Raw genomic sequence first — 21,902 nt, 5'->3', positions numbered from 1 at the left:
TTCTGATTCTGCATACATACCTCTGAAGTATTAGTTTCTGGAAAGTGGGCAATCTTCCAATTAGCATGTTTTCATTTGTCTATCACCTTGAGAAAGGGGACCATAGTGTCTTCAAAACATTGACCGTTTTATATTGCACACACTATATTACAGCAAACATCTTAATAAAGGCTTCTTATCTTTACATTTTGTTTTGCTGGGTATTTTTGCAATTTTGGATTTTCATGAGATCTCTGATGGCCATGCACCTCTTTTAAAGCATTAAAACCAGGGTGGATTTGATTTAAATCAAACTGATTTAAATCACGATTTAAATCACTAGTCAGTAAGGCTTTATTTAAATCATAGTTTTCTACATAAAGACTAATTCTTGCTGGTATAACTTTAATATGCAAGTAGATGAAGATTTTTAGAATAACAACTTTTCATATTAGTTTTTTTATCCCCAGTTTAAAAGGTTAATCATTCATATTTGGACAACTTTTCTGTTGTACTTAGGAAGGAGAAAAATAATCATTACCTTAATAATAACAATTTTAAATAGATTTATTCAACTGCAACAATAACATTACAGCAGATGTTATTTGCTTAAACAGACAGTCATGCTTGTTAACTAATTTGGCTAAACAAAATATATATATTTTAAGAAACTTAGACTGTCAGCCCCTTCCTCCTCGCACTTAGTTTCACTTTCTTCTTGTGCAGTTCTATTCCACTCCAAACAATCAGAAAAATATTGTTTCTATTCTATTCACTGAACTTCTTGAAACTTAGCACTGAAGGGGTTGATTCTGTATTCATAGGTTTGTAGAAGTTAGGATTGAGGTCTTTTTCTTAACTCTGTTCATGTTATAACATTTTTGCTGTGAAGGAGAGGCATGTGATCTCTGCTGAGTCAAATTCAGTTTTAAGAACTGCAAAAGTAAACCAAGCATCTGTGAATAATATCTTGTAGGCAGAGAAACTGCCCAATAATCTTACAAAAACCTCTGGAAGAGCATGACATTGTGAATGGATTAATGGAATTTATTTACCAAAATAATTAAACATATACAGCCTTATTCTACATAATTAAAAAAACTAATCTTTATTTCATGATGGAATAACCTTTGGATGGTAATATATTTTCCTCAAAAAGAATTTTATTTAAAAAAATCAGATTTAAATAAAAAAAAATCTGATTTTAATAAAAAAAATCATTGATTTTTATCCACCCTGATTAAAAGCAAATGTGCAGGATGGATTTTTCTTAATTTATAATGGACCTGTTGTGGTTTTCATTTTGTACTATTCTACTTTTTTTTTTTACTATTGGATATATTTGATAGGTGTTTATTGCTTTATATATCTAAGAGAATTTCTCCTTACTTTGTCTTGGTGACACCTTTATAGTAACATTTTATTGTAAATGCTTGTGATTTTTCTTCAGCTGGAGACTGTCCAAATATTATTATTTTGATGGCTACAGTTGTTTTTTTAAGAAGGTAAATCACAGATATGACTAGTAAGTGGCTTTAAAGGGTGACTGGTATGAGTAGGCCCTATGTACATAGGCAATTAAACAGGATTTTTGTACTTGCCAAAAAAAAAATCTGTTTTTTGCAGTTCATTAGGGACACAGGATCAATAGATATTCTGATACAGTTAGGTTATTGGGCACTGGAAAACACAACCATTGCCAGCCAGGTATAACACCTCCAATTCTCAGAATGTCTGTTCTGTAGAAAAGCAGCATTTAGGATCATAAGAAAATAAAGGGGTGGAACCTGTGTCCCTTAATAAACTCAAAGAAATGGGTTTTATACTTAATGCAAAAGTCCTGTGTTTTTCATTAGCAGACATAGAATCAGTAGCATCTGGTATGGTTGGGGCATCCCAACAGCAGTAAAAAAAAAAAAATCCTTTTCCTTCATTGCTGGCTGTATTTTCACCCCTTCCAAAGCCCAAAATATTAGCTTCTTATTGGGTGGGGGGAAAGGAAGTAAAATCCAGCACTGGGCCACGCTCCCTCTGCATTCTTCAGTGGCTTATTTGGAGCTGCAGTCTGCTATTCAGGGCACACAGAGAGAGTAAAAGCTGTGTTGTGAATGATTGCCGTTTAAAGTATAAGTTCACCAGTGGAACATGTAACGTGTTCCTGCAGCTGCGCCCGCCGCCCCCCCCCCCTCCCGACAGTACGAGGAGAAGTTTCCAAGTACGGGGAGAAGCACAGTAACATTCTGTCTGACAACTTAGGAGGAAGGACGAGGGCTGTGCGAGTTTTGTGTACACTGCATGTTATGCCCCCCTTCTCCTGAGTGGTCACTCCGAACTTCGTCTTCATTTCTCAGCGTTTTCAGATAGCTAGGCGGGTCTGCAGGGTTAAATATCCTTCTACACAGCTCATCAGCCCCTGTACAGAATTGGATGGTGGGTTTAACAAGCCATCTTTTCATCTGATGATGGATCTTCTTTATGGGATATATCCACCTGGTAAAACATAGAGAATTTATGACGCAAGGACCAGGTAGCAGCTTTGTAAATCTGGTAAACAGTTGCCTTATGCAACAGCTTGAGAGGCAATCACTGACTTAGTAGAGTGCACCTTGATAGGAAGAATGTGGCACTTTGTCCTCAAGACCATAGTCTTGAATAATTATTTGCCTGAGCCACCAAGAAATGGTGGAACACCTCTGCCTGCCAAATGTCCATGCCAGAAATGTGAACAGTGGACTTATGGTCCCCTCCCAATGGTTGATGTACACTACTGCTGTGATGTTGTCCAACCGTGTTATGGATGACCCTTCAGTGAGAGTGTCCAGTGTTGCATGAACAGCCAAATTGCTTGTAACTTCAGAATGTTGATTAGTAGATAGTATTCTTGTGCCGTCGAAGTCTCTTGCACCAACAAAGTGTCTAGGACTCCTTTCAGTCCTTCAGGCAGGCATCTGTTGTGATGGCCTTACACACTAGCTTGTAGACACTGGATACCCAGGCGTTGGAGATGATTTTTGACCAGGTGTCCACAACGGCTAACAGACATTCTCTCACTTTAATAAGTGGGGGCTTCCCTTCATGCTGAAGAGGACTTGACTTCAGCCCTAAAGGATTTAAAAGCCCAAGGTTTTTTATGGTACTACACTAGCAAAAAACTAAGGTAAGATCGAGGTAAGCTCACAGTGAGGGGGTTATACCTGGCTGGCCAATGGCTTTTTTGTTGGTGTACAGTTCCTCCTGAAGGTGGCAGTATAACCAAACTGTGTCAGAAAAACTACTGATCATGTATCTGTTAGGCTACTATCACACTGCACTGTTGAAAAATTGCATCAAAAACGCATATGCATTTTTGCTGCAGTGCGTTTTTCCCCAGTGGAAAAAGCAATCCCATAGGTGCGTTGCGATTTTGATGCAGCTTCCATTTATTTTAATGGAGGGATGTATTTTTGGTGCATTTTTTTTTAACTGAACAAACTTGCACCAAAAATGCCGCAAACAGGACTTTAAAAATGCAACGGAAGTGCAACGGACCTGTGTGAAGAGCTTCATAAGATTTAAAGGGATGCATTTTTCTTCTGCTTTTTTTTTTTTTTTTTTTTTTTTTTTTAACTGCACAACTGAATAAAAACAGATCAGTGTTCAAACAGTCTTAATGAACAATAAAGGGGGGAAAAAAACTTGGAAAACTTGTAGAATAAGTGTCTACATGCTCCCTCAGAAGCTTGTCCCCTGAGCCCACCCAAAATCCTGGCGGTTCTTCATCCTTCTTCAGTTGCAGCCTGCTATCTTCCACCTTCTGCAGCTCCCAATCAGTAATGTAGACCATCTTACTTGTTAACCAAAAGGTGTGGTAAGGCAAGAGGGGATGGAAGTGGCTTTTACACTACCAAGGTTTCAGGGCATGCTTGATGATGTGTGAAGATGTTTGAGGTGATTTCACTTTATGCTCACCTTACCAGGTTTTTAATATCCAGTTTTACAATTTACTTAATTTGCATTTACAATTTACATTACACATAACATAAAATGGCTCCTCAGTGTCACCTTCATTACTTTTTTCTTTCCATGGTTCTCGAATACATTTAGATAACTGTTTGTTTAAAAAAAAAAACAACTCTAATGATAATGCATAAATGGGGGAAGATCCTGACAAGTAGAGAAATATCCAAATGCTTGACATCTGCCACCCTGAGTTGCAGCATATGTTTATGATTAAATTGCTGTCAGATTGAACAGATAATAAGCATTCAGCAGTTTCGTAGTTCAAATAACCTAATTGCTGCTGAAAAAAGCACAATATGTTCCAATACTTTTACCGTTATTGCAGATGTAAGCCTTCCATGAAATGACCTGTGCCAGCAGTTCCACAACAGCATAGAAGAAACAAACTGGTTTAGTTAGTGTTCATGTGCTTGGTTCAAGTTTAATGTTTGTCAGAACAGTGAACTGTCATTTACCCAGAACATATATATACTTTTTAAATAAAGCCGTCTGCATTTGAATTACTGTACCTTCTCCTCTGTATTTTATAGATACTATTGGTTGTATAGGTTGTAATCAAAATTGAACTCATTTGAATATTTAGTGGTGCTGCATAATTATCTAACATTTGTGTCAGCAAGCTATAGCTATTTTGTCAGAAAAGTCTATGTCTAAAAACAAATTCTGTATATGGGTAAATGCACCTAACAGCCTAATACCCAAACCCTGCTCAGCCTGGTACCAACTGCCAGTTAATAGTTTTATTAGGCGCAGTAAAATTACAAATCCAAGGTTATTACATGCTAAAAAACACCTATGAAATGTTTTACTCAGAATGGGATCTCCTGATAGACATTTTCTACCCTTGAATACAAAGTCATCATGCAATAACATTTACAATTGGGGTTGATTCACTAAATGAGTAGAGCATGTTCACTTTGCAAAGTGAATTTTCACCTTAGCAGAGAAGCTACTGATTTCATCCAATTATGTGCCAGCAAAAATCTTACTTTTTTTTATTCTGCTGCACATGTTGTGGTATCATAATGAAAAATTCATTAAAGTGATTGCTCACTTAGCTTTACCTGTTAAGTGAAAATTAGTTTTGTAAAATGAACATGCTCGATTCCTTTAGTAAATCAGCCAAAATGTGATCTTCCTCACTCAGGATAGTTGACTCTGATAGATGGCAAGCATTACAGCTCCTCACAGTGACCATGTCCTGGAGCAGGGGTCTCCAAACTTTCTACACAAAGGGCCAGTTTATTGTCCTTCAGACTTTAGGGGGGCTGGATTGTGGGCAGTAGGAGACAAAAATGTCTTGAGGTCACTGGGAGTAAATTGTGCCTCATGTTTGGTATTAGGGGGAGGAATAATGCCCCATCATTTGTGTCAGTGGGAGAAATAGTGCATCATTGTTGGTGTCAATGGAAGGAATACTGGCCCAAGGGCCAGACAAAGGCAAGCAAAGGGCCGCAGTTTGGAGACCACTGTCCTTGGGTATTATCTTTGGAGGCATTTTTCTTAAATTTTCATGCTGGTTTCCCAATTTTTTTTTTTTCTCGTCATTTTTCTCAGTAGAATATCACTAAATATTGTTGTTCAGATTAATAAGCAGGGGACATGTTATAATCTACACTGAATACAACATCTTAGGTGGGAATATTCCAGCATCCACACTAATTATAATCTTTAAGGTGGGGATAGTCCCGCATCTACACTAAATATTTTGCGTGGGTTTATAACAACATCCACACAGAACTGAGATGAAGGGGGGGGTTAGGAGCAAACAAGAATATTGCAAAATGATCACTCCTGTACAGCCTACATTTCTTGTACAGCTAACACGCTATTACAGATGCCCTATGGGAGATCATGGGTCATTAACATAGACAATGAAACGGCTTTGATATTTTATCAATGAAGTTGAGGATCAAGCGGGCAACTTTGTACACAGACAACTCATTACACTTCAACATAATTGCTTCTCTCAGTTCCCTTAGATTGGAACACACTGTGGATTTAATTTAAATAGATTTGTTCAGAGATAGATATTGGCTGACACAGTTTCCTTTTACATAGCATGGATGGTGCATAACATGAGTCTATGGTATAGTTCTAGCTTGGATTGTACAGGTCTTAAATGCCCTCCGTGCATATATTTTTACCTCCATTCTCCACAAAATTGGTTTGTGAGTCAATGTGGCATAACCAATTTTCTAAGTAGCATTAAGGCTTTTGAATAACCTAGTGTGCCTAACAAGTTGTGAAACTCTGTCACTAACCAAAAACTTGCAGCTAAAAGCACAGAAAATGTATTCGTGTTACTAAACCCATGACCCTGCATTCACTATATCTGGTATCCCACAGTATGCACATCATGGAAATGCAATTATTTTAGTAAAAATAAATACCTTTTTTCATCTGCAGTATATAGCAGCGTTGGGACTTCTATCAGTGTCCAGCTGAGCAGTAGTTAAAGTTTGTAGGAGAAGTTTTCATTCTGCTCTGACTGTCCTATGAGACTGCATAATTCTTCATACTCTGGACAGTGCTGATTGGCCTTGTGCTGATCACATGCACGCTCCCAAAGAAACAAAAACACAATAGCAATACACACGAAACTGAGAGTGCAGAATGACTCCCAGAGCTCTGTACTATCAGCAGATGGATTGGGAACAGTAGAAGGGGAGGATTAGAGAAGTCAGGATCAAACAGCCTTTTAACACAATGCGGAGGATTAACCCTGTAGGTTCCACAGTGAGTATAACAAGCATGCTTTACTGCATATACAGACTGATTTTACTGTTGAGGGCTTAGTAACACCTTGACTTGCAAGTTGCTTATGAACTTGCTAGTAAATTTGACTAGTCATTTCCTTAGTACTAGCCCCCTCCCTCCTGCAATGTCATATCCTTCTCCTCTTGGACTGCCTAATTCTTTGTGCTGGCCCAACTCCTCCACTCCTCCCCTCTCTACAAAACCTTTTATGTAGCAGCTAGGGGAGGAGTGAAAGGGAATACTATATAGTGTCACTTGAGTGACAGCTCAGCTGAGACTGCTGATGTCATGTACAAGATGGCAGCACCTAGGAGGTTCTCTTAGATTTTTTTATAAGAGCCTTTTACAGGTAAATAACATGGCCAAACTATGTTAAATACACATAACATTTTATAGGAGGATTGTTATTGAAATGAATGGTCTGGCAACAGGTTCTCTTTAAGATTTATTGGTAGTCTTGTTGTCTGTTTAAAGCGGGCTAAGCTTAGCATTCCTTCAAGCCATAATATTTGTGTGACAACCTATAATTTTCCATAATATATAAACATGTGTCTGTTTTCATGATTGGCATTTTTGAATAAAAGAATTCATTACTGATTCATCTGTTTCCCCCTTACCTCTACTCATCAGGCCAAGATTCTCATACTTCACTGTGAGCATGCTTGCTCTGTTGCTAGTAACTTTCTGAATAGTGAAGCAAGAATGAGTAAGACACCCTGGAAACTAGATCTATTTGAAGATATTTCTGCTCTAATGACAATTCAAATTTTAGTCTTTTACTTACTTTCAGGCAAAGTGTTATTAGTCACAAGGACAGATAGGGCAAATCTCCTCAGTGTGGACACAGCTTTAAAAACTGCAGAGATGTGATCTTGTGCTATTCTGTCCAAACTACAAGAACATGTTAGCTGTAAATACACTTTTTATACTTCTATATTAGAAAAAAAGTGGTGAAATCTATGCCACTTGGTAATAACAGTTGGCAGTGTCTGGAGACCTTTCTCTATTTTGCAGAATCTGCAGTTGGGGTTTTTATGCACTGCTTGTATTATTCACCATCCTACACTCTCCTCTTGTTATAACAGATGTGATCGTATCACGATTTTCTTTTTTGTTTTATGTTGTCAGCTTCTGGAACCAATCTGCCACCAGCTTTTTGAGCTCTATCGCAGCTCGGAAGTTCGACTGAAGAGGTTTACCATGCAATTTCTGCCAGAGTTGATTTCCATTTATTTGCGCCTCACTGCCAGTCGCGATCGGCAGAGCAATGGCTGTATTGAAGCTCTTTTGTTGGGAATTTACAATCTGGTAAGCACTTTTTTGAGATGGAATATTGCATTTTTATTCTTATTTGGTAATAAACTTGCCCAATGTATGGCTTATTCAGCAACTCTTTCATGCAAGGAACAATGAATATGGGCAGCCTTATATAACCCTACTACTGCACCATAGCTGATTACTTCCAATCAGCACTGAAGAAAAGGATATCCCTTTTATGGACCCCACTTAATTTCAATGTTGCTGCAGTCTTTGCATTTTCTCTAAAGTGGAAACATTTTTCTAAATCTTTCACTTCTGTTCCAGTGGTACTGGAAACTGCCTGATTGAGTGGGATCAAGTGCTATGAACACTAGATCCCTTAGGAAACGAGACACTTCTTTTTTTATGTCTACCAGGCATCGTGTATATACACACATACTGTAAATACACCACACACATTCGCAGTCCTGTGAAAAAATAAGTACATTCTATGCAAATTGTTGACTTTCAATATACTGTATTTGAATAGCAAACATAACTACAAATAAAGGCAATATACTTAAATAAATGACACATAAAACCGCCGTGGTGTATTAATTTTTATGATCCAAATAACAAAATATGGATTTGGCACATAGCGAAAGGAAGTACACTCCTTTATTCACCACCACTTCAAATCCATGAAATTAGAATCTGGTGTTCCATATTAGGGGCCAATAATTAGAATCTTCTTAAAGAGTATGCAGGTGGAACTGGTCTGTGAATGCACCCTGTTGGTGATTTACATGCAAGAACCCCAGCAGGGGTTCCCACAACTAGCTGTGAGTAGGCAGCCTCATTGAAAGCAATGGGAGACTGCCGACTCTCACAGCTGATGGTGTCCACTCACATGAAATTGTTCATACTCAGATCACATGCAGGTGACCAGCCGTGGACACAAACTGCCTGTGTCCAGGGACTATCACTTGCATGTAATTGCAGCATTAACATGCAAGTGGGCGCAATTATTTTATTATTATTATACAGGATTTATATAGCGCCAACAGTTTGCTCAGCGCTTTACAATATAAAGGGAGACAATACAGCAACAATACAGTTCAATACAAGAGGAATAGGAGGGCCCTGCTCCTTGGAGCTTACAATCTAGGAGGGAGGGGTTAGTGGTACAAAAGGTAATAACTGTGGAAGAGTAGAAGATTCCAATATTAGCTGAGGGCAGGATAGGCTTTCCTGAAGAGATAGGTTTTCAGAGATTGCCTAAAAGTGAGCAGAGTAGGCGATAGTCTGATAAATTAGGGTAGAGCGTTCCAGAGGATGGAGGAAGCTCTGGAGAAGTCCTGGAGACGAGCATGGGAGGAGGAGACAAGGGAGCTAGAGAGCAGGAGGTCTTGTGATGAGCGGAGAGTACGGTTTGGGTGATATTTGGAGACAAGATTGCTGATGTAATTTGGGGCAGAGTTATAAATGGCTTTATATGTTATTGTTAATGTTTTGAACTGTATCCGTTTGGCAATGGGAAGCTAGTGGAGGGATTGGAAGAGAGGGGTGGCTGATACAGAACGGTAAGTAAGGTGGATGAGTCTGGCAGCAGTATTCATGATAGACTGAAGAGGGGATAGCCTGCGATGAGTTAGGCCAATGAGGAGGGAGTTACAATAGTCAAGGCGAGATATAACAAGGGAATGAATAAGTTGCTTAGTGGTTTCCGAGGTTAAGAACGGCCATATCTTGGAGATGTTGCGGAGGTGAAGTCTACAAGATTTGGACAGCGATTGGATTTTGGGCTGAAAGGACAGATGGGAGTCTAGGGTTACACCTAGCACCCTGGCATGAGGGAAGGGACTGATGATTGTGTTATTGATCATGATGGTGAAGTCAGGGGAGGGGGCATGGGCTGGGGGGAATACTAAGAGCTCAGTTTTGGAAAGATTGAGTTTGAGGAAGTGGAGTGACATCCATGCCGATATGTCACTTAGTAGGTTAGTAATGCGAGAGGAGACTAAAAGGGTGAGGGGTAGAAAGATAGATTTGTGTGTCATCAGCATAGAGATGATACTTAAAGCCATGGGAGTTTATCAAGTGACCAAAGGAGGAGGTGTAGATGAAGAAGAGTAGGGGCCCAAGCATGGAATCTTGAGGGACCCCTAAAGAAAGAGGGAGTGAAGAGGAGGAGCCAGAGTTATAAGTAACACTGAAGGAGTGCTGCGATAGGTAGGAGGAGAACCAGGAGAGAGCAGAATCTCGGAGGCCAAGAGAGTGGGTTTTTTGAGGAGGAGGGGAGGGTCAACTGTATCAAAAGCCACAGAGAGGTCGAGTAGTAAGAGTATGGAGTATGGCCATTGGTTTTAGCAGTTAGTAGATCATTAGTGAGTTTTAATAGGCCAGTTTCAGTGGAGTGTAGTGAGCGAAAGCCAGACTGTAAAGGGTCAAGAAGGTTGTTGTCAGTGAGGTAGGAGCTCAGGCGATTGTAGACTAGGCGTTCTAAGAGTTTAGAGGTAAATGGGAGCAGGGAGATGGGTCTTAAGTTGTTCAGGTTGGTGGGGTCCAGGGAGGGCTTTTTAAGTATGGGAGTGATGTGTGCATGCTTTAGAGGGGAGGGGAAGGCACCGTTAGAGAGGGAGAGTTTGAAGATGTGAGTGAGGGAGCGTAGGACAGAAGAAGAGGGTGACCGTAGTAGTTGTGAGGGGGCAGGTAAAGAGACGGGCTTCTGAGAAAACTTTAGTGACCTCTTCAGGAGTAGCAAGGTCAGAAGAGGAAAGTGTTGAGGGAGGTTTAGTATAAGGTATGCGAAGTGGGATGGATGTCTGTGCAGTGGCGATGCCCCTACGAATTGCATCAATCTTGCTTTTGAAATGATTTTTAATCTCATGAGCAGTGAGTGAGGTGCTGGGTGGAGGTGAAGGTGGAGAAAGTAGAGAGTTAAAAGTAGAGAAGAGACGACAAGGACTAGATGATAAGCTATTGATGAGAGTGACAAAGTAGGCTTGTTTGGCAGCATGGAGGAAGGAATTGTATGTTAAGAAAGCAGATTTATATATGGTGAATGCTTGGTGAGATTTGGTTTTATGCCACAATCGCTCCAGCGCACGACTATGTCGTTTAAGATTTCTGGTGTTGTCAGTCTGCCAAGGTTGTAACGGTCGGGGCCTGATGCTTCGTGTTGTTAGAGGAGCAAGTGAGTCTAGTGTGGATGAAAGCAAACTGTTGTAGACAGTAGTGGCCAGGTGAGGGCAGGACAGGGGAGAGATTATGTCATAGAGTTGGTCAGTTGCAGAGTAGAAAGGAGCAGGGTTCAAGTTGTGAAGGTTTCTGCGGGTAATTGTTTGCTGCTTGGAGGGATAAGTGTTTGAAGATGAGAACACTGTGAAGGTGATGAAATTGTGATCAGAGAGAGGAAAGGAGGTGTTTGTGAGGTTGCAGGGAATGCAAAGATGGCAGAAAACAAGGTCTAATGTATTCCCATCAGAGTGAGTGGAGGACTGTATACATTGTGCTAATGCAAAAGATGAGGTTATTTTGAAGAGTTGGGATGTAGCTGGGTTGTTGACATTAATGGGGATGTTAAAATCTCCAAGAATGATAGTGGGTAGTTCAGAGGAGAGAAAGTAGAGTAGCCAGGCAGAGAAATCATCAAGAAAGCGGGACACCAGTCCAGGAGGCCGATAGATCACTGCAATCTTCAGAGAAATGGGAGAAAACAGCCGGATGCAGTTAGTCTCGAAAGAAGAGAAGGATAGAGAGGGAGGGTTAGGGAGGACTTGAAAAGTGCTTAGTGGGGATAGAAGCAAACCAACCCCACCTCCTTTCCGACCACTGGGTCTGGGTGAGTGACTCCAGAGAAGGCCACCATAGGAAAGTGCTGCGGGAGAAGAAGAATCTGCTGCTTGAAGCCAGGGTTATGGAATTGCTAGTAGGTTAAGGGAGCGGGAGACAAAAAAGTCATGGACAGAGGTGAGCTTATTGCTGACAGAGCGAGAATTCCAGAGTGCACATGAAAAAGGGAGGGTGGTTTTTTTGGAGCATGGGGATTGATATTAAATTGAGGGGATTGTGGCTATTCCTGGAGGAAAGAGGGTGGCTGGTGTGGGGGTGAGCTACTGGAGGACCAGGGTTTGGTATATATATATATATATATATATATATATATATATGGCTATATCCCCAGAGGTTAGAAGAAGAAGAAGGGTGAGGAAAGGAACATGGGAGCGGGATGTATACGAGTGTAAATGCCTTCCAGTCCTGTTGCTCGGGTCAGCTGGAGAGTGAAGTATCAGCAGGAGGTGATGAGAGCAGTAGTAAGGAGATGGTAGCAGTAAGGGTGAGATGTGTAATCTTTGGAGTGGAGCAGAGGGGTAAGGAAAGGAGATTTTGAGAACGCAGGATAGAAATATGAAAAGGAGGAGTAGAGACAGCATATTTAAAGATAGGTGGAGTGGGAATCAGACTTGTAGGAGATGTTTCCCAGGGTGTTTGCTTACAGTCCATCCAGTGTGTGGTAGAGTTCTTTGCTGTATCTTCCTGCTGCTTGAATTAACCTGCTTGAGTTAAACTGCTGTGTTCAACTGCTGCTGATTCGCACTCCTGCAAATTAGCTGAGAGAGCTGGCAGACTCTCATTGCTTTCTATGGGGCTGCCTCACATGTAATTGCTGGCAAGCTGCATTGCATTCACAGGTGTGGATGCACCCTTTAAACCTCAGACATCTACGTCCTGGAGTTCTCTTTGCTATTTTCATAGGTAATGCCAAGATCAATAGAAAGATGGCCTAGGAGTCTGGCAAGGGATTTAGAAAAGTCATCAAATGATGTGAAATCAATAATTCCATTGTAAGAAAAATAATCTACAAGTGGCATAGTTTTAAAATAACTTCTAATTTGTCCTTAATTGGCTGGTCCAGCAAATTCAACCCAAGTTCTGACCACTTCATTATAAAAGAAGTCTCCAAGAAACCCAGCATTTGGTTGGAGAGTGTTATGGTAACTCTTACAACAGATTTGGGTACTTGCTGACTGCATTAACAATCAGAAAGAGATTGCTCCAATTTAGCTTGTACAAGGTGTCATACATACCTGCTCTGTGCAATGGCTTTGCACAGAGCAGCCCCGAATCTCCTCTTCTGGGGCTCCTGCCAGTGCTGTGCACTCCGCCTCTTCTTCGTCTGCCCCCAGAGAAAGCCGCTTGCTACGTGGGCTCAATCCTGAGCCGGACTGTATGCATCTATAGACACACATAGCCTGGCTAGGCCCTGCCTCTGGATCCCTCCTTGCAGGATTTGAGTGACAGCAGTAGGAGCCAAAGGCTTCTGTTGCTGCCAAGTCTCCTGTGAGAAGGGAGAAGAGCTGCTGCAGTGCTGGATCAAGGTCAGGCTCAGGTAGGTGTTTTGAGGGGCTGAGGGGCGCAACATTTGAAAGGGTTTTTTTACCTTAATGCAGAGACTGCATTAAAGGAAAAATCTTTTTACCTTTATAATTCCTTTAACTGAAAACCTATCTATACTGTAATATACAGATTTATTTCTAACCTCTTCTGTGCCATGTCCTACTTTTGTCTTTAAAGCCTAACTCCAGACAAAAATTAAATTTAAATAGTGCATTGTGAATCCATTACCTTACTGCTTAGTCTTGATTGCAAACGCCTCTTCCTAAGCCACTCTGCAGTGTACTGGATCAAAGTCTCAGTTTGCTGAGAGCTAATTTCCTGTCTGGAGATGAGGCATATTTCCCTGCTCATTATCTTCTTAGCCATTGTTCCCCCCACCACCCCAATGAGTTCTGCTGCCTCTGGAGCTTATAACAGAGGTCTCTGCCACCACCAATCGGGCCACCTCCACCATTTGGACACCAGGAAGTATACAAAAGAAGAGAGAAGGATTCCTAAGTGATCTGGGGTTTTTTTTTCTTCAAGCCAACAGTTGGGTAGCCTCCCTGGCGGTATTCCTGAGTGTAGCTCGGGGTAAAGTTTCAGTACCAAAAGCGATAACCCCGAGCTACACTCGGGCTTGCCATGCGGCTCTGCTCCGGGATCTGTTCTTCACTTACCTTGTCCTGCGCTCCCGTGATGTCCCTCCTGCAGTGTCCCCTGCAATGTCCTTCGGCGGATGCCGGCATCTGTCATCTGGGTTCCGTCCCCTGCGAGCGTCAGGACGTACGGGGACGGAACAGCGGGAAATTTGAAAATGACAAAAAGTGGCATTCACTGAATACGCCAAAATCACATAGTATAACATTACTGTATCAAAGCATTTCACATACATTTTGTCCCTAGTGCTTTGTCCTGTGCCCTGCCTGCATTTTTACTGTTCTTTTTGCCTGGAAACTGAGAAATGTCCATGGCATCCAAAAAGCGTCCCTTTAGGTCAAAAGCGGTTTTAGACCAGCTAGAGAACAGCGAAAGTAAATTAGAACTACTTGCAGAATTGAGTGATAATGATTCGTGGGGAAATTCATCATCAGACACTGAAAACAATTTTACGACTTTGCTCAGTGATATGCGAACTTGGTGCTATATTTCAAATTTCAGTGTTTTTGGTTTGATTATATTATTGAATTACATTTATTATTATTATATTATGATTATTTATTAAATTTTATAATTTATGATTTTGTGTTTCAAATTGTAACATACCGCTAGGGAGGTTAAAGGGGGTGGGGCTCTGGCTGGGAAATAAGCTAAGGTAGTGTGATCTGCTGTCTGTTTGCTTCATTGGTCTTTTACCCTGATGTCTCATTAAAGAGAACATGTCACCAAACAAATTATGACATAGGGACCTTTTTGTCCCTGTGTGATGAAAGTTTTTAGTGGAAAATTTAAAAATATTAAAAAAATTACAAAGTTACACCCAAGCACAAAGAGTCACTAAAGGCAACTGTTTTTTTAAAATAGTTTTGGATATAGTGGAGAGGGTTTAGAACTCATCAGTTTTTTTTTTTTTGCTGTCTATGCCCCCATTAGGGAGGCTGTAGGGCTTTTAAAATGGAAAATATGAGGTATTGAAATTTCTTACCATTTCTGGGGCACATGCATTTTTAAGCCTGGACATATTGAGTATATATTTTGTAGCCACAACTTTATCTTTTATATATTACCGAAAAATTGTGTAATGTAATGTGTTTGTGCGCTGTAAAATTAATTTTAGTGTATATGATATTTTGGGGGTTTTAAGTAATCTTTAGGTCTAAAATTATTTTTTAAATGTGTGCAAAAAAAATGCAAAAAAGGATCAGACAGCAAAAGGGTTAAAGGTGTTAATCATATGTAATACTAGTGTATAATTAAAGTACCTGCAATAAACAGTCTAAAATTTAACATATGTTGAAGTTTCTCCTGAAAATGCCAATTTCCTGGTTGTCACTGACATGGGATAAGTATAGAAATAAGGAATTTGGCATTTGCAGACATTTGTTTACAGCAGATTTATTCCAGGTCTGACTCCAAAAGCATTGACACCACGCAACATACATTTTCTAGACGGAGGTTTGCTCTGACAGCTCATTTCTGTCACAACAGGGTCACTTTTTCAGTGTGTTTTTTTGTTATAATGTTTTCTTAGTTTTTCTGTAATGCAATTATTATGCTATACTGTAAGTCTTATTGCTTCGTAACAATAAATACAGCACATACATAATTTTCAGTGGTTTCTGGCTAATTGCACCTTTAAATGACATTGTTTCCCTGATTTATAGGAAATTGCTGACAAAGATGGAAACAATAAAGTACTGTCATTTACTATACCATCATTATCAAAGCCTTCAATATATCATGAGGTAAGAAAGAAAGCTAGACCAATAGATATATGTTCTGTATGACAAAGCAAGCTTATGAGCTGTTTCATTAAATATTTAAAAAAATTAAGGAGAATTTTTAAATTATTATTATGTTCTATACATATACACTATCTGTTTTTTGTGTTATGTCTATTCAGAAGTGTTATTGACACCACAGCTAGAATCATACTTGACAAGAAAACTCTGATTTGTCACTTTGTACTACATCACCCCTTCTGGTATTTTAGGCCAGGTTTATACTGGTGAGCTGTATTTTGCCCACAATGCGGGTGTATGTGCGGTTTAAGTGCATTTTACACAAATGTGTAGCCATGGTCCCATTGACTTTTATTAGGTAGTGTGTTTTCTGAAAGCACATCAAAAGTCCTAAATGCCACATCTTTGGTTCGATTCACAATCAGTGCAATTAATTTGAGTATTAATTAATACAACTACTACAAGTACTACTTATATACAGTGAGGAACAGACATATTTGAACACCCTGCGATTTTGCAAGTTCTCCCACTTAGAAATCATGGAGGGGTCTGAAATTCACATTGTAGGTGCATTCCCACTCTAAGAGACAGAATTTAAAAAAAAATTCAGGAAATCACATTGTATGATTATTAAAGAATTTATTTGCCTTGCACTGCTGAACATAAGTATTTGAACACCTGAGAAAATCAGTGTTAATATTTGGTACAGAAGCCTTTGTTTGCAATTACAGAGGTCAAACGTTTCCTGTAGTTCTTGACCAGGTTTGCACACACTGCAACAGGGATTTTGGCCCACTCCTCCACACAGATCTCCTCTAGATCTGTCAGGTTTCGGGGCTGTCGCTGAATAACAGAGTTTCAGCTCCCTCCAAAGATGTTCTATTGGATTTAGGTCTGGAGACTGGCTAGGCCACTCCAGAACTTTGATATGCTTCTTGGTTATCCTGGCTGTGTGCTTCGGGTCGTTGTCATGTTGGAAGACCCAGCCATGACCCATCTTCAATGCTCTGACTGAGGGAAGGAGGTTGTTGCTCAAAATCTCACAATAAATTGCCCCATTCATCCTCTCCTTAATACAGTGCAGTCGTTCTGTCCCCTTCTCAGAAAAGCACCCCCAAAGCATGATGTTACCACCCCCATGCTTCACAGTAGGGATGGTGTTTTTGGGATGCAACTCATCCTTCTTTTTCCTCCAAACACGATGAGTGAAGTGTAGAACAAAAAGTTCTACTTTGGTCTTATATGACCACATGACTTTCTCCCATGCCTCCTCTGGATCATCCAGATGGTCATTGGCAAACTTCAGATGGGCCTGGACATGTGAAGACTTGAGTAGGGGAACCTTCTGTGCAATGCATGATTTGAAACCATGACGGGGTAGTGTTCTACCGACAATGACCTTTGAAACTGTGGTCCCAGCTCTCTTCATGTCATTGACCAGCTCCTCCCCTGTAGTTCTGGGCTGATTCTTCACCTTTCTGATCATCCGTGATACCCCACGAGGTGAGATATTGCTTGGAGCCCCAGTCCGAGGGAGACTGACAGTCGTCTTTAGCCTCTTCCATTTCCTAACAATTGCTCCAACAGTTGATCTATTTTCACCAAGCTGCTTGGCAATTCCCCGTAGCCCTTTCCAGCCTTTTGGAGGTCCACAATTTTGTCTCTGGTGTCTTTTGACAGATCTTTGGTCTTGCCCATGGTAGTAGTTGGTGTCTGACTGTAGGGTGGACATGTGTCTTTAAAGAGCTCAGACAGGTGCTACTAAGTTAGATTATGGAGTGGAGTAGAGGTGGCCTTTTTGAAGGCACAGTAACAGGTCTTTGAGAGCCAGAATTCTTGATGTTTCTTAGGTGTTCAAATACAGTATGTTCAGCAGTGCAAGACAAATAAATTCTTTAAAAATCATACAATGTGATTTCCTGAATTTTTTTTTTAATTCTGTGTCTCAGAGTGGGAATGCACCTACAATGTGAATTTCAGACCCCTCCATGATTTCTAACTGGGAGAACTTGCAAAATCGCAGGGTGTTCAAATACTTATGTTCCTCACTGTATACCCAGCAAAGTAACTGGCATCAGGTGATACACAGAGAAACAAACAAATCCTCCTACATAAGTTGTACCTGTCTATCTGCAGTCTTCCCTTCTCTGCATCCGTTTAAAGTGCTGAACTTGTAAAGCTTGTCTGACTGCTCAGACAAATGGGAGAGAGCTGAAATTACACACTGCAAATTTCAGTGAGAAGAGCTCTGAGAGCTGGATGATTGGAGGGAAGAGACACACCCTTCCACACCACTCACAGGAACAGAGCTAAGGCTGTCAATCTGCTTGAGATCCCTCCATTTTTCTCTTGGTGTCAGGAAAACGTGACAGAAGTGACTCATGTCCATAGCAGAGGATTGAGGCAGCAGACAGAAATGACACTTAGGGCTCTGGTACACATTATAGAGGGATATGCTTTGTTCATATTTCATGTCTGAGGTTTACAACCACTTTAACTCCTAAGTAGAGGTTAGTGAACCAAGATTATTCCTGCAAATATTAGTAATTTTAGCAAAATGCATTGGAGTCAAAGGGAATGCAAAATTTAGGTGGAACTACGCTTAAAATTGAAAGTCCTGCTTTTTTTTTTATCTTACATGAAATACACTGACCCTGTGCTTGCATCCTACCCTAACCCTGACCTTGATCAAACCCAGGTCTATTTTTTCTTTCTTTTTTTTTTTTTTTACACAGATTTGTTTTGTGTACATTTTTTTCCTGTAGCAGTAAAAAATAAAAAAATAACAGTGTATATTTTTCTCTATTCATAAGGAGGAATAAATCCGGGGAGGTCTGCACAGTTACTGATCCCTGTGATAGGCAATTGGAGGCTATCACAACGATCAGATGATCGGGAACTGGGCTTCCTGGTTCCCTATCATTAGTTTGGGACCCAGGGCTCTTGATGGCGAGAGTATGAATGTGACCACACAGAGGAAGACCCACTTCTTATATATGTGGACATGCACCAGAAAGGGGTTAAACTATAAAACAAGTTTTTTTTTTTTATTTATAAGTCACTCTTCCATAAGGCTGTAACACCCCATCTCTGAAATATATCTGCTGATTAAAGGAAAAGACTGCTAAAATTAGCTTTTGCAGCATCCACTTTAAAATTAGTAAAACACTGAGTAGTAGGAGATAAAAAGGGGAGAACAAAAGGCTTCTTCTTGAAAGGGTTCATTGATCCTTCTTTCTTATCCACCATTAAAAAAATACAAAACTGTTATTGTCTGACTAATTGGTGTCTGGAAAGTTTTTTACATAATGATCCACTTATTATCACCAACATCATCTGTTAGATGATGTAACTTTAATTGCAGTTCATTGTATGTTTGCAAATGTATTTCCTTTGCCTTGTGCTTGTTTTGCCTTTGCTGTTTCTTTTGTCATTGTAATGAGAGGGGCAGGAAATCAAGGTGAAGAACTAATGTAGGTAACAGAGACCTTTTCAGTTATCAGTTTCCTTTTTTCCACTTCATTTGTGATGGGATTTTCTTGTATTTCAGTCCTGTTTTAAAAATACATTAAAAATAGTTTCTTTTGCTTTTTTGTTTCTTTTTAAATGGTCTGTACCCAGCATAGAAGTGATATTGAATTTGGCAATACACTATATGACCAAAAGTATGTAGACACCTGCCAGTCACTCCTACTATATGGCCAAATGTAATTGGATACCCCTTTATACAATTCAATTATTTCCAGTGAAGGGTACTTTTAATGCCATGGCTTACATGCATATTACACAATATGTCAGATTCCAACTTTGTGGCAACAGCTTTGGAACACCCTTTTCTCCTCCATATATCGTAAAGCACGCCATGCTGTCCACCTCAGATCCAACAGCTTGTGGTAAATATTCGATCTTTTCCATAAACACTAGCTAGAAATATAGGCATTTAAAGTTTTAATTTATTCACATTCAAAATCTTGGGGAGGAAACCTTCCCATAATAGTTGAGTCTGTTATAGCTGCAAAGGAAAGAGGAACATCAGATTAAAGCAGTAGTAAACCCAAAATAAAAAATAATGTTTTGGCGCTTACCAATCATTAGATGTGGTAGCTGCATTAGTTTTTTTTTTGTAGGCTTTTTCCCTCTGTTTTTACCTGATGATCTGGCTAGTAACCCACCTCCTGTATTAAAGTGCCCCCTCTTTGGATGAACGAGTACAGTGGGTATCTTTGGACATCAGCATTGTCAATCTGGTGGGAGGGGAGTGTAAGCTGTATTAGCAGATTTATATATACTAACAAATTGAAGCCAAACTCTAGCTAACACTTTACAGAAAACATTTTTCCTTTTGGGATAAAGGTTTTACACATAGAAATAAAAGCTGAACATTTTAAGCATCCCTGACAGTGTTAAATGGTTTGTCTTACTTCTGTAACTGCAAGAGCCTTTCTGTTGAAAAACAACAGACGTATGGTCTGGATCACCAGATGAAAATCGAAGAAAGAAAGCCTAAAAGAGGAAACTAATGCAGCCATCACATCTAAGAATTGCTAAGCTGCAATATAATAAATGTTTGCTTTTGGGTTTGATACTGCTTTAATGCCCATGATTTTTGAATGTGGTGTCCAACAAGCTAATATAAGCTGTGATGGTCAGGTGCCCCAAACTAGAAGATATATTTAATGTTTATAACTTGCATATGACAATCAATTACCAACATACCTATATTATATACATAACGTATGTCTCATAATTATAAATTGTTACAGTTGTAATTGTTACAGTAATGCACAATTATGTCTTAATTGTACAGTATAGGATATATGAATAAGGACAGGTACAAGGAACATGGGGATGTAAAGGTTGAGATTTTTTTTTTTCAAATAACAAACATGTTATGCTTATCTGCTCTGTGCAATGGTTTTGTACAGAACAGCCCTGAACCTCCTTTTGTCGGGTCCAAGCCAGCACTCCAGGCCCCTCCCACCTGCTGAGTACCCCCAGAGTAGGTTGCTTGCTCTGGGGGCACTCGTGTGCAGCCACCTCTGTGTGTCTGAGACGCACAAATTGAGGCTAGATCCCACCCCCCGCTCACTTCTCTCTGGCTGTGATTGAGAGCAGTGGGAGCCAATGGCTCTGGCTGCTGTGTCTCAGCCATTGAGGAGGCAGAGACTCAGGAGAGAGAGCTTCTACTCTTGTGCACATCGCTAGATCAGGATCAAGCTCAGATGAGTATAAGGGGGAGGGGGGGGAGCTAAGGGGGCAACTGCAGACTGAAGGCTTTTTACCTTCATGAATGGCATGCATGAAGGTGAAAAAAACCTTCAACCTTTAGAACCACTTTAAAGCAGGGCTCCAGTCAAAATAAAAAAAAAATAAACGTCAGCAGCTACAAAAACTGTTACTTTTTTTAAAAAAATAGACACCTGTTCCTCGATCCAGCAGTGCCCTCACACCAGCCAGGTTCACTGGCCATCCTGTGTCCCCGACATCTTCAGAATGGGCACCCAGCTGTGACAGCTTGTGGCTTCACAGCGGGTGCCCACTGTGCATGAGCTAGTAGCACTGCACTTTATGAATGGTCATAGTCTTCTGAGATCTGTCACATGTCCGAAAAGAGTATGGGGAAGGAGAACTTCCACTTCCGATCGCCTTGGTGAGTGGGTACCTGTCAAATTCAGGTAAGCTTCTCATTTAACCCCCCCCCCTCCACAAAGGTACCAATCCTTAACAGAGAGCCGGGAACGAAGACTTAAAGTGATATTTCCCCTTTTGGGTTGAGCTCCGCTTTAAGTCCATAATAGGGATAGTATTGACATAGCCCCAAATGAAGCACTGTAGCTGAAAATTGATGTGGACCAGAAACATTTGGGCAGAATAAAGGTGAATAAAGCACTTGGACTACAGGTCTAACACACTACAGGTCTAACAATGGGGAAATTATTTTCTTAATTACAACTGGAAAGTTCTTACAACAGACACACGTCTGTCAAGCTAATGAAGAGTTTTCCAATCTGACAGTTCAGGGAACATTTTAGAGGAAGCCAAGCTCCCCATCAATGTCTTAGAGCTCACAGTAGACAGGTTAGTCATGTACCCTATTCGGTTACAGTCAGACAATGCCACCACAGTGGCATATATCAGCCATCA

The 21,902-nt window shown here is 40.3% G+C and overlaps 1 protein-coding gene across 2 annotated transcripts in view; it reads left to right on the top strand.

Moving 5' to 3' along the window:
• HYCC2 (hyccin PI4KA lipid kinase complex subunit 2) overlaps positions 1–21,902 on the top strand; it is a 174,678-nt gene that overhangs the window by 115,849 nt on the left and 36,927 nt on the right. For both annotated transcript variants that reach the window (XM_089670255.1, XM_089670262.1), the window contains exons 6-7: positions 7,867–8,046; positions 15,681–15,761. In XM_089670255.1, coding sequence (XP_089526381.1) covers positions 7,867–8,046; positions 15,681–15,761 — 261 coding nt within the window. The remainder of the gene's footprint in view (positions 1–7,866; positions 8,047–15,680; positions 15,762–21,902) is intronic.

The sequence above is a fragment of the Staurois parvus genome, unplaced genomic scaffold (assembly GCF_062004578.1).
Source record: "Staurois parvus isolate SC_StPar_1 unplaced genomic scaffold, SC_StPar_1.0 ptg000011l, whole genome shotgun sequence".
Classification (NCBI taxonomy): Eukaryota; Metazoa; Chordata; class Amphibia; order Anura; family Ranidae; genus Staurois; species Staurois parvus.
The sequence above is the reverse complement of the archived record's forward strand: the minus strand, read 5'-3'. Positions and strand labels throughout refer to the sequence as shown.